The 14,474-nt window shown below is 32.9% G+C and overlaps 1 protein-coding gene across 1 annotated transcript in view; it reads right to left on the bottom strand.

Moving 5' to 3' along the window:
* LOC140450152 (sensory neuron membrane protein 1-like) overlaps positions 1 to 5,334 on the bottom strand; it is a 436,941-nt gene extending 431,607 nt beyond the window's left edge. The window contains exon 1 of the mRNA XM_072543598.1: positions 5,081 to 5,334. Within this exon, the coding sequence (XP_072399699.1) occupies positions 5,081 to 5,218 (138 nt within the window). The 5' untranslated portion in view covers positions 5,219 to 5,334. The remainder of the gene's footprint in view (positions 1 to 5,080) is intronic.
* Between the last annotated feature and the right edge of the window lie 9,140 nt (positions 5,335 to 14,474).

Below are 14,474 nucleotides of genomic sequence, written 5' to 3'. Positions count from 1 at the left end.
CCTTTGATTACGTGTGGTCGTCAAACAATACGCCTGGTTCGAGCTCGAAATGACAACGATTGCATAATTGTTAAAGAAAAAACTCTAGGTCATGTTACAACTGTTAAGATTAACATTACCAATATTGAGCTCAGAGTCAAGCACATATTTCCCAATGATGATATTAAATTGGAACTTATGAAATCCATTCAACAAGATCAACCTATAGTTATTCCGTTTAGAAAGTGGGAATTGCATGAATTACCAGCACTTACCAAAGGCGCTAGATGTGAAGTTTGGGCTGTAAAAACTAGCAATGCAGTGGAAACCCCGTTATGTCATTGTTTTCTTTTAAACCAATAAAGGTGACAGAAGCGACGCCAATCCGATTTACTTTAACAATATCCACATACAAAGTATCAGATTATCTTTAAATGGAGAATATTGGCCAAACGAGAGAATACAGTTGGATTTTAGCAAAACTGACTACAATAAGGCCTATTTCAACTATACCGAATTTTATCCTAGCTACATACATTCCCAACAAAAGCGACCTCTACTCGATTTCTCAGGTTTCGCAAATCACGCATTGTTCGTCATCGATTGTTCACAACAAGAAGAAAGCATGAAAGCATCCACTGTTGACGTAAAACTCGATATTGAATCAAATAATGGTTTTCCTGAAAATACCAAGGCTTATTGCATTATAATTCACGACTGCGTAATGGAGTACTTCCCTCTCACCGAAATTGTAAAAAGTCTAAATTAGATGCATAAATTGCCTGTAGTACACGAGCAGTCATCATGAGAATAGCATTCGTAGACATTCAGGGATTCGATGTGGACGGATGGTTTGTTCCCAAAGAACTTACCATTGAAATAGGTTTTAAACGAAGTCATTACATCTTTTTGCCTCAGAAACTATTTAATGCGCTAAGTAATGGGGATAAGAAAACTGCATCATACGTGGAGAAAAAACTGCTTGGAATTGGATACTCTGATGGACAAGTAGAATTGTCCAAAATCAATGAAATACTAGAAACCAAGTTGTTGTATGCAGCAGATTACATCTACGTTCGACAAGAACAAAAAGCAGAATATTTGGATAAGAAACGTCACGTTTTTGGAGTTTTTCCCATTATTATTGATGTTTGCAAGTTTGATTGTACGCCTTATGCTACTGGAAACGTTGGCCCTACTGCAAACCCATGTCATGCTGCTGGATTATTTTCATGCACCGAAAGAAATGTGGATCGTCTACGTCACTGGTTTGCCAATAACATAATACTATTGCAATTTTTTTTATATGTATAAATAAATATATTAGAAATTAAACGCTTTTTTATTTAAAACATCTTTATTGATCGAGTCTTATATTACATGAAGAATTTTCTCCTTACAATTTCAAAAATAATTTTTAAAATTAAGATAAATACAGATGCTAATATTACACAGGATATTGCAAAGACATTGTCTATTTCACTTTTCATATACTCGCTGGTGTTGTTGCTGCTGGCACCCATGGTGTTGTTGCTGACAAACATGGTGTTGGTTGAATACGTCTTAATGGATATGTAGCTGGTGGCAGTTTTCTACAGGCGTAAATCCAGGTGTCTTGCTGCTGCTGCTGTAGATTCAACTCTTCGGGTTTCCACGTGTTGTTGTCAAAATGTAAGCTATCTAATTGTCTTTTAATTTGTTTTATATCCTTATGTGATTTAATCTCTTTCTTTAACTGATCAAGTTTTCTTTGAAATTCTATTACTCTATGTATGTACTCGATGGGATTCATATTACTACTGAATATGTCCTATGTAGAATGTCACGTTTTATGTCAAGCGACGTCTTGCGTTGTCACATAACTGTCACGTTCTGCGTCGAATGTCACATAAATATCACGTCCTGCGTCGAATGTAACATAAATGTCACGTTCTGCGTCGAATGTCACTTCATTTCACGTTCTGCGTCGAATGTCACGTCCTGCGTCGAATGTCACGTTATTCACGCGACATTTCACGTTCTGCGTCGAATGTCACGTCCTGTAAGGAAAAGAAGAAGAAGAATGTTCGAACGTTGACATGGCTTTTGTTTTTTGTCTCAACGTATTTCCCGCCTTCTCCCCGTTCCAACGACCCCTCGTACGCCCCGATTGAACCAATAGAAACAAAGATATGACGTAATGACCTTTTGGCATGCTCCGATGAGCACGGCACATATTTCATATTTCAATTCAACCACATTTTTCATCCCCTTTCCAACGAGCCCTCGTACGTCATCCTACGTTAAGCCGTTTGGCAGTTACGACCAGGGTTGCGATTTTAGGGGTTGCGGTTTAGGGGATGAGCTCAGACACAGGTAGTATATCTAGTTATAGCAAAAGATACGACCGTTGATTAAATTTAAAATATATTCAATAGTTGAATAGGACAGGTTTGATCGACCAATAATTGGCAAATGAAAGTCGTCAACTACTTTATTGATTTATTTGAATACTAACTTGAGGAGAACTGTTAAGATAGATAATCAGATAAACAAAAACTAAATAATTAAAAATTGAACAATTGAATAGATACAACTTGTATAGGCGAGCGGTTTATACCTAAAGAGATGCTTAGAAACGGAATATACTGACTAAATTTTTTTGAAGCGAAGCTTCTATACTGGCATTGTACTACTTTTTTTTTCTCTAGCAGCGCCACGAGAAGGCATCGGCGTCGTTACGGATAGCGTCATAGAACAGCGGTTCTTGACATCGATTCACTTCTTCTTCTTCAAGTGCCCTCTCCGCTACGGAGTTTGGCAATCATCATTGCTATTCGTATCCTTGAAGCTGTTGCTCTAAATAATTGGTTAGATGTGTACTGGAACCAGTCACTTAAATTGCGCAGCAAAGATATACGTCATCTCCCCACGCTTCGTTTGCCCTGAATCTTTCCTAGGATAATTAACTGGAGCAATCGGTACTTTTTCCCTCTCATCACATGACCAAAATATTCCAACTTTCTTCTCTTGATGGTGATCAACGGCTCCCGTTCTTTGTTCATTCTTCGAAGAACTTCACTATTTGTTACTTTGTCTCTCCAAGGTATTTTCAAAATTCTTCTGTATATCCACATTTCGATTCACTACTCTCGATCAGTTCGTTTCTAGTCATTATATATTTACTCTAAGCAAGTTTAAATTAAAAAGTGCATGAAAAATAACTAATAAAATATAGATATTTAATGAGAAGTAAAAAAATTAAAAGAATATCTGTCACTAAAAGATTAGATTTGTAACGATTGTCAAAATTTAATCAAAACGTAATAATTCATTAAAATTTACCCGGATAATTTACCCGGATCGATATCATCTGATTAATAACAACATTGAATCATCTGTTTAAATATTTATAATTTTTCTCATTTTAAAATAATTTTATATAAATACAATTATTATTTTTAAGCATATTTAGCTTATATAATAATTATATTTACTATCAAATGATATTTATTTATTTTATATTTCATTTAGAATATATAATAATTAAATTTTCTATGAAATGCTATTTATTTATATTTTCATAATTTATGAAAATATGCTCCTATCAGTGGCGCAACGATATTCCACCGCGGAAACCTCTCGGAACATAAATATATATATATATATATATATATATATATATATATATATATATATATATATATATATATATATATATATATAAACGTCGAGAAACGTCATTTCGGCACCCATTTTGGAGCCATCATCAAGAGAGATACGGTTCCGTTTGAGTTCGGGGCCTCAATCTGCATACTCCCCTTACTCGTGACGTACCAGTATCGTGTTCTGTAGAAATACAAGGCACTGAGGTCTCAATCTGCCTACTCCTCAGTGTCAAGTGACGACTTCGTCACTCGTGATAGTGACTATCTGCTTAGAAAACTGGAAGAGGAGAACACCAAGTGTAGCCTTAAAATTAATATACAAAAACCGAGTATTTAGTTACAGAAGAAAGCCTAGAAAGCCTATAAATTAAAATGAGAACTGTAAAATCAACTCAAAACCTTAAATGCTTGGGAGTCCAGATAACATCAAAAGCAGGGAGTAACAGCAAGATCAGCCACTAGGCAGCTTCATGGACTATTGTAGAATAATAAAATAACAAAATAAAATAAAAGAAGAATTTATAAAACAATAATAGAAAGTATTGGGTTTTACGGCATCGAAATTTGGGACATCGGTCAAAGAAACAAATCAAAAATTAAGGCGATAAAAATGGACTAGTGGAGACGTTGTTGCCAGCACACTAGACTTGATAGGATGAGAAACATAGGCATTCGGAGAGAAATGGAAATTGACCTAGACATAATAGATACTATCAAAGCTAAAAGACTAAACTGATATGGACCATACCTGCAGAGAATGCCTGGAAATAGATTGCAAAAAAAGATAGAAAAATGGACTCCGCCCACTGGAAAAAAAAAACAGGTAAACCAAGACGGTCATAGAGAGATGTCGAAGATGCAATCACCGCCGAGATTTAAAAACTAAAAATTGCTTTGACAGAAAACCCTGAAAAGTAGAATTCCAGGAACTCGAACTAAATTAATTAGCGATTTTTGGGATTTTTTTTTCTAAAAAACTTCGTAATAAATTACAATTCTACAAAAAGCTTTATAATATTTACACTTTTAAGTATAATAAGAATATTTTGACAAGGATAGGTGGTTTCCATCTTGCTAAACACATAATTTTAAATTTAAACAAAGATTTCTAAGCCAAAGATGGGCCTGCATCGACGCAACTGTACACGCTTATTATCGTATAACTTGAAGAGAAAACATGCTTAAAAAAATTTTGATAGAAAAAGTATTCATTTTACAAACAATTTTACTCAAAGCGATTCGGGAATTTATTATTATCATTTTTTTTTGTTATAAATTATCTGTTAATAACAATTTCCGGCTCATTTGGGAAAATTTAAGAAATGTATATTTGAACTTTAAAAAAATTGATAAAATCGAATAAAAAAGGTTTTGCAAAAAAAAATTTAGTCTGTTTATGCTCTCCTAATGGGGGTAAACCGCTCGCTTATTAAGCTCGTACACAATATTCTTACCTCCCAAAGTTTGTTCGTCACAGCATCCGGTATTATTTTAAAACCTAAAAATACACCTCCAAAAACAAGTATTCCTCCTACAACTCCTAATATAATAAGAATCTTGTTAGATACATTAAAACTGATTGCATTGACCATGATTTTATTTTTATGCAGAAAAAAGTGTTGTATCCGTTGAAACTAGTTACCATGCCGCAATTTTGTCACATAATAGACAATTTCGCCATTACGCGTTGAACTATATTATCTCTGATTATTATATTTCATGAAAAAATTACTTTACTAATGATTGACAACAATTGATTCTTAATAATTTTCATGTAGGTACCAGCCATCATATATGTTCCATTTATTAAAACAAAGTCATTATAGATTTCATTATAGATAAATATAATGTTTTCATGTGTGTACTGATGATGTTGGGATAAATCACCATGACATCTATACCATAATATACTAAGGTACAAGTGTGATTACTTACTCTGTGAAAATTTTAAAACGTCTAAAAATTTATATTTAAAAGTCTTTTCAGGCAAGTTGGCGAGCTATTATAATATCTATTTATTCTGAAATAAATATTATACTGTGCCATACTGTTTTATCAAGATATTTATCTATTCATTCTTTAGGCATTATTTTGACATTGGAATTCAATAAGTGTAGTCCACGCAAATAATTGATAAAGAAACCAAATTATTTTAAATGTCTCCAAAGATGCTGTGATCAACAGAATTTACCACAAATATCGTCAACACCGTCAACTAAATACAACTATTTACTATAAGTATGAGCCAATACAATTAACTACAGCGACGACAACCCTTATATTTAATCATTATAAATCTATCAAATACATACACAGCAGAACTCCACATTCTTCTTCTTATGGTGCCTATATGTTACGGATGGGGGATACTAACATGGCTATTTTGACTTTATTGACGGTTCTAAAAAGTCCAGTTGTGGTCAAGTTAAACTATTTTCATAGGTTTTGCGACCGAGATATTTTGCTTTTCTTTGACCTCTTTTCCAATTTTATATCGTGACTGACTTACTTGAAAATTATGAATGGCTTTTTTCAACATAGAGACATCCATAAATTTACATGGATACAACCTACTAGGAATCTGCGCTCGATAATCGACTATGTAATCCAACGTCAAACTTCCCAGCTGAAAACAACTGACGTAAGGGTATACCGTGGATATATAGTTATGCTCAATGTGATAGTTAATTATCGCAAAAACAATAACACTCAGGTACATAATATAGAAAAGGGGTAAGAAGTAACATCCCCTAAATATATCCTAGAAAGCTTAAAAGAAGATTCAACGAAATTTCTTTACAAATTACGACTGGCCACAAAATTACAAAATGTGGATCGAGAAAATATATCAGCGGAAGAATTATACCAGCAACTTAAAAAGTGCATTCATGAGGCTGCAAGTGAAGCTTTGGGGTATAAAGACAAACATGAAACAAAAAATTAAGAATGGTCGTCGGAGAATATGCAAATGTTAGTAAACAAGAGGAAAACTGATTATCAGAAATGATAATAGTCAACGAGAAAGGAGGAAGATCACAACATATAAAAAAAAATTAAATCGAGATGTAAAAAGAGAAGTAATGAAAAGTAAAAATGTGATATGGGATCAAAGATGTGCTGAATTGAATAGGTATATAGGTGGAACAAGAGTTGGGCAAGCATGGAAGGTGATAAAGTCTCTCCGGAGGGAAGGAAAGGAAAAATCTAACTTGCAGTTAATAGGTCTAACACAGTGGAAACACCATTATGAGGTCTTACTGACAGAGGATAGATGTAAACTCCAAGAGATCTAAATGGAAGAAATATCCAAACATACACAAATAATTGAGATAACAACCGGAGAGTTAAACGATACCCTCAAAAGATCGAAAAACGGTAAAGTAGCAGGACCTGGAGACATCCCAATTGAGTTAGTAAAGTATGGACTTAAAATATTGCATGAGATGTTGGTTGAACTATTTAACAAATGCTTAAAAGGACAAAATATCCCTGATGATTGGAATGTTGGATACATTAGCTCAATATTCAAGAAAGGGGATAAACTCAAATGCTCTAATTATAGGGGAATAACTGTTATCAGCTCAGTGGGGAGGTTGTACGGTCGAATAATAAAAGAAAGAATAGAATCAGAATATGAAGACATAGAAGAACAAAATGGATTTCGTGCAGGAAGATTGTGCACTGATTGTATATTCGTTCTGCAGCAGGTAATCGAAAAACGGAAGGGAAGGAACCGGTACGGAAGGATACGGTACCTTTGAAAAAACTGTTTCAAACATTGACGAAAGTAGGTCTCAGTAGAGAGTATGTGGATGCTATCGCAAATACATACAAAAATGCAAGAAGTGTCGTTAAATAAGGAAACTTTAGATCTGAATCATTTCCAATAACAAAGTGGCTTAAACAAGGATGTTGTCTATCTCCGACCTTATTTAAAGTATAATATATTCAATCATCGCTAGAGCAGTGGAGAAAACAAGTATCCGGAATGGGAATAGACATAGGCGATGGTAAATGTCTAACAACTTTATTTTTCGCAGATGATCAGGTAGTCGTAGCGAATTATGAGGAAGACATAGACTACATGTTCTGAAAACTAAAGAAAAAATATGAAAAATGTGGCCTCAATATGAATATGTCAAAGACAGAGTATCTTAAAATAGAAGATGATGAAGAAGATCCAGAGTTAAAAATTAGAAACACAAAAACATGTAATGAATATAAATATCTCGGATCTATAATATGTAAAGAAGGTACTACCAAAAGAGATATCGAAAACAGAACATAGCAGGAAAAAAAGCGGTAAACATTCTAAACTCTCTACTATGGTCTAATGATATTAGACAAGAAACGAAATTTACTATCTATCGAACCTTGGTAGAGCCTATTATGACTTATGGGGCAGAAGTTTGGCAGATCACGAAAAAGGATAGAAAAAGAATAGAAGTAGTAGAAATGGATTTTCTAAGGAGAGCGTGTGGTGTATCCAAAAAATATCATGTCAGGAATGAAGATATTAGAAAAAGGACAAATACTGTATATTCCAGTATAGACAGAATTGAAAAGAGACAACTAGTGTGGTATGATCACGTGAAGCGTGAATGAATGAATATAGATGGCCAAAGAAAGCTTTAAATTACATACCACAACAAAGAAGAAGAAGATGGCCTTCAGTTGCCTGGAAAGAAAATGTACGGTACATAATGAGAGAAAACGAATGGATGAACAGAAAACGATGGCGGTCGAAATGTGAGAAGCGGCAGAGGCTGTAGGAACCTCGCTTATACATATATATATATATATATACATATATATATATATACATATATATATATATATATATATATATATATATACATATACATACATATATATATATATATATATATATATATATATATATATATATATATATATATATATATATATATATGTATATACATCCTACTATCATTTTCGCATCGATATATTATGCTTTTACCATCAATTTAGCATCGTCTAACAAAGTAGCATCTGTATATCGACGCTACTTTACAAGACCTTAATAACTGTTTTCCCGTACTTGTTACAAGAATTTTAACCATCTCATTGATTAGAGTTTTGATACCGTGTTGGTATTTTAAAATATCCGCTTTCTCTTTTTGTCTCTTACTGAGTTATATAAGTTTATTCCAGAAAATGTTTGAGTCTAAAATGATGGTACAGTGAAAATATTATATATATTTAGTTCAGGGTTTTACCGTTTACTCGCTGCCATTATATACATGAAAATGTATATCCCACTTTCATTATCAATCATTTTAGCATCAGAAATTTGGCATCGCTGTTGAATATAATATTACCCACAACGAAATAGTAAATTTAAGAATATATATATATATATATATATATATATATATTTTTCATCCACAAATCATTCTGGCATCATGTTTGGTTAAAAGTAACGGCTTATGATATATTGCAACTACCTATTGTATCTTCGCTTCAATTCGTTCAGTCGCGACATACAGACTCTCAAATGATAGGATTTAACCAATAAAATACAATAAGTCAGAAAAATTAAATATAGCAGCATGTCAAAAAGGCCTTAATTATATATCTTCGTTTCTATAAGTCCAATCGTGACGTACAGTATCTCAAATGACAGGATTTAACCAATTGAAAACAATGAAATAAAAAAATTAAATACAGCAACATGCCCAAAGGGCCGTAGTCACGTATCTTTGGTCCTATTAGTCCAATCGTGACGTATAGTACCTCTAATGATAGGATTTAATATAAATAATACAATGGGATAGAAAAATCAAATGCAGAACAATGTCAAAAGGGCCTTAGTTGTGTATCTTTAGTTCTATTAGTCCAATCATGACGTGCAGTACCTCAAATGAAAGGATTTGACAAATAAAATACAATGAGGTATAAAAATTAAATGCAGTAGCATGTCAAAATGGCTTTAGTTATGTATCTGCGGTCCTATTAGTCCAATCGTGACGTTTCGTACCTTAAATGATAGAATTTAACTAATAGAATACAATGAGATATAAAAATTAAATAGAGTAGCCTGGCAAAAGGGCCTTAGTTATGTATCTTCGATCCTATTAGTCCAATCGTGACGTACAGTACCTTAAATGGTACCATTTAACCAATAGAATACTACGACGTAGAAATTAAATAGATCAACACCAAAAGGACCTTAGGTATATATCTTTGCTCCTATATATGTTATGTCAAAAGAGCCTTAGTTGCGTATCTCCGGTACTATAGGTCTAATCATGACATATGGAGCCTAAAATGATAGGATTTAACGGAGATAATACGATGGTGGAGAGAAATTGAACATGGCGGCATCTAATAACACCTTAAACTGGCAGCAATAAAACGAATTAACGCACAGAAGTGTGTGGTATATTACGTGACAGGATTATTAGCGAATACCATACGATTACGTCATACATCTCTTTGCATACGTCCACTTTTAGTTAACTACTTAGTATGTATTCAGTACTTTGCTTTACGGTTATTGAGGCATGGACTCTTAAACAGACGAATGTTAAAAATCTTGAAAGCTTTGAGATGTGGTGCTACCACCGTATACTAAAAATAAGTTGGGTGGATAAAATTACAAATGAAGAGGTAATACGCAGAATAAATAACGATCCAGAAGTTATACTGAATATAAAAAAGAGAAAACTTGAATAGTTTGGCCACCTGATGAGAGGACAAAAGTACACATTCCTACAAAATATAATGCAAGGAAAAATCCAAGGACGCAGAAATCCAGGCCTTAGAAGAATGTCCTGGATGAGAAATTTAAGAGAGTGGTTTGGCTGTACCACTAACGAATTATTCAAAACAGCAGTAAATAAAATTAGAATCGCCCTAATGATATCCAATCTCCGATAGGAGAGGCACTCAAAGATGAAGATATGATAAACTCGAAAAATCTCCAACGTTCACTGTTAGACATATGCCTCCCGTTCAGGGCACACATTTACTGCTTCTTGACGCTGTGACGAGAATGAGATAGGATTTAACAAATAGAATGACAGAAAACTAAACAAAACAGTGTGTCAAACGTGGAATGCGTCGCAGAACGTGAAATATTAGCGTAAAATTATATGATGGCCATAGACGGTTCTTTAATACCCAGCAAACGACTCGCTTTGTAAAGTTACATAGCAGGGATCTGTGCGAGAAAAAGTCGATCATTCGTTTTATAACCCAAAGGAGACCTTAAAATATTCAACGTTAAAATGTGACATAATGTAACGGTATGACAAATCTGTTTTCTCCCGCATGTGCATGCCTGTGTACCTATACAAGGGGAGTCGTGCATAACCTTTAAGTTGATCGTAATACATAACTTCAACAACAAGTATGTTGACGACTTGGGTTAGTATATACAGTGCATTCCGTACGTTTTTTAAACATGATTAGGAAATTGTTGACTGGAGGCTATTAAAGAAGTTCTTAAAATGTTTGCGGGTCACCGCCTTTTCTGTAAATGGAGTGAATATTGTTATCCATTTAATTTTTTTCCACAGTTAATAATTCCTGCTGGTATTTGGTCTAAGCTTACTCCTTTTCCCCATTCAAGCTGTTTCATAGCAATTCTACTTTCTCTTTATAGTGCCCTGTTCACCTGTTTGGTAATTTCGGACTATTTCATCTCTTATAACATAAAACAGTTGTTTCAGACATCTTTATCGCGTTTCCTTTTTTTATGAATGAATATGCTGCCGTTTTCATCTTCTACTATTTCATATGGAGCTACACGATTAACAATTCCAAATCAAGAAAACACAAATAACACTCCGAATTATATTATACAACTAATAGTCGAAAAATGAAGAGCAAGAGGTAGATAATCAGACAATTAAGATCAGCGCTACATGATACACGCAATGCCACATTTGAACACTACATTAGTACATTGTCTAAAGAAGATCATTCACTATGGATAGCAACAAAAACACTTAAAGAGACCTGAACAATACAACCCACCAATTAAGAAAGATGACGTTAGTTGAGGAAGATCAGACCAGGAAAAAATGTCAACATTTTCAGAATACCAGATAATAATAATCAAGCAATAGAACACTGAAAACTTTTGTTTTTAACTGTACGCCCGTGAATGACTTATTATTTTTTAAATAACACTTAATATTGCACTTTTTTATTGTATTTTTTTTATCTTTCAAGATAATTCTGACAGGAATATATTTATTTATAACATACGGTCTTATGGTCTTATTACGGCTTTAAGATTATACGACCTAAATGTATCTTGTACCGCACTGCTAATTAAGAATTATGTTTGTAATGCGATAAGAGGTCCGGATATACGAGACACCAGTGACTCATGCCGCACTGATAAAAATCCGACAGGAATCTGCATTTCTATAAAAAAAAAATAGATTAATTTGTTTTGTGTATTAATTTAGTTTAGGTCGAACAAGAGTTGCAGTAAAAGATTTTTCTAAATATAGAATGTAAACCATATTTTCAATGCTTTGTGAAAGAGAACAGAGAACAGTTTATAATATTCCGGACGACGTAATAAAACCTTATTTTAGAATATTGGTCGATGAATTGAAATCATTGTTCAAGAAACGAATTATTTATGTGCAGATGTTTTACTATAAAAACATGTAAAACCAAAATCTCGATTAAAAAAGTTGCAACCAGTTACTCACGATGAAACTTAACCCCATTATTGATTTTACAAGTAATAAAATGGGTCGACAAAAGACCAGTTTTAATCCTTACAACATTTAAACATAATAGTTGTATCTTGGTTTAATCCAATGAAAAGAAAAATTATACACAAGTACTAAAACCACAAACTATTCTCGATTATAACTTGGTGAAAAAGAGTGCTGATTTTAGTGATCAAGTGGCTTCTTACCAAAGTCCAATATTAAAATTCTGAAGTGGTACCGGAAAGTGGCAGTGGAATTAATATTTAATACCGCAGTAGTCAATGCTTAGTTGCTAAATAACAGAAAACGTAAAAAAAGCGACAACCTATCCTTTCAGACTGGATGGAGTTCAGACTGGAGTTCGCGAAGGCATTTGCAAATAAAGAAATGTTGTAACCCTCACGACCAGTTACACCCAAAAATACCATCTCAGGCAAAGCGATGTAGATAATACAATGAGAAGAAAGTGTACAAGATGTAACAAAATTTTAAGAAGAAGCATGACTAGTAGAAAGGACGATAGAAAAGACGATAGACTTTAAAAAAGTTTAAACATACTCTAAAGAATGTGATGGCAAAACTGGAATATGTCTAGTGTGCTTCAATGAAGCACGTTAAAAAACAATTTTACTTATACAGGAACTATTATTGAGTAAAAACGTATTGTACCTCAAGTGGCCTTATAGCATTGAAAGTCGTAAGTTGATTGTTTCTAGTAGAACGTTTTTATTGTTAATTACCTCCGTAAAAGTGAGTTATAGTATTTATAAAAAGATGGATGTAAACAATATGCCTTCGACATCTAAAAAAGCTAGATGTGAACATAAACATAGATTGACCACTGCTGAATTACAATCATTGTTAGAAGCATCTGGCGAGGACGATGTAGATTAAATGAATGGTGAAAGTGACTCTGATTGACTCTGACGAAATATTTGCACAAAGTAGTTCAGAAAAATCAAGAATTGCGTTTTGGAAAGAGACAACACAAACAGAATTTAAGACTTTTCTCGGACTTATGTTTCATATGGGGACAATTAAGATGAACAGTTTGAATGACTACTGGAAAAATATGGGTAATTTCTATAATAGTGTTGACGACTAGATAATTGCTCATAGCCCATATTAAGAAATAAGCGAATAGACAATCCTCACTTGTCAAAGAAACTGAAAAAACATGAAGTGGTCTAAAAACTAAAAAGTCCCCTAATCAAACTGGTTTTTAATAAAAAATTTAATAATATGTTAAAGTTTTTTTAATATACCCTAAAACTGAAAGCGCAAAGAATCGATTGCAAGTTACAAAATACTTGTAGAGTCATACTGTTTGGACAAGTACAGTTGTTTGAATAATCGCGTTCTGTCATAAACAAATTGAATAAATTGTAAAATATTTTTTGATCTGCTTGATATTTAGCACACTTTAATAACTCATCAATTGCCATAATTTCAAGTAGCTATATTACCTGTCGTTAGGCAAAAAACAAAGTAATTAACATTTATAAATTACTACAAACATAATATCTTAGAGTTTACGGTTTTTTGGAATTATATCAATTATTTATGTATTTAAATTTGGTATTTCTCTACATAAAAAACTTTTTATGGTCTACAACTTTTATTTGAATTATTTTTCATTAGAATGTATACAAAACGTTTTATATGCAAAAAATTATTTTTTTTTTGCCTTTTAAGATTGTTTAAAAAAACAAAGCAAAATCAACTGTACGTCTCGAATTTTTCGTCAGCTACCCCTCATACTATTTAGAATTTAAATTTCTATATAAGATTTTTTTAAACTATTTAGCGAGGTTCCGTGAACTACTTTCTTATGGCATGGTCAAAGTCAAATATTATTTTTTTATGTGATTAAGCCACAATTATTGGTCGTTATTGAGATGAAAATTACATTTTTAATTAACTAATATTTAACGTTTTGATTTCCACTATTATTTTACAATAACTTTGTTTATTATACTAATTATGTGCACATTACATTACACATTTTGTACAGAAAAACGTTTTTTGAGAACGATTTCCGGAATGGAAATCAAAATTTCAAACATTAACACAATCACAACCAATAATTAAGGCCTTAATCCAATAAAACCATAATATTTATCTCAAACTATTCATCGATAGCTTC

This window comes from Diabrotica undecimpunctata, chromosome 9 (genome assembly GCF_040954645.1).
Source record: "Diabrotica undecimpunctata isolate CICGRU chromosome 9, icDiaUnde3, whole genome shotgun sequence".
Taxonomy (NCBI): Eukaryota; Metazoa; Arthropoda; class Insecta; order Coleoptera; family Chrysomelidae; genus Diabrotica; species Diabrotica undecimpunctata.
Note: the sequence above shows the minus strand (reverse complement) of the source record. Positions and strands in the feature narration are given on the sequence as shown.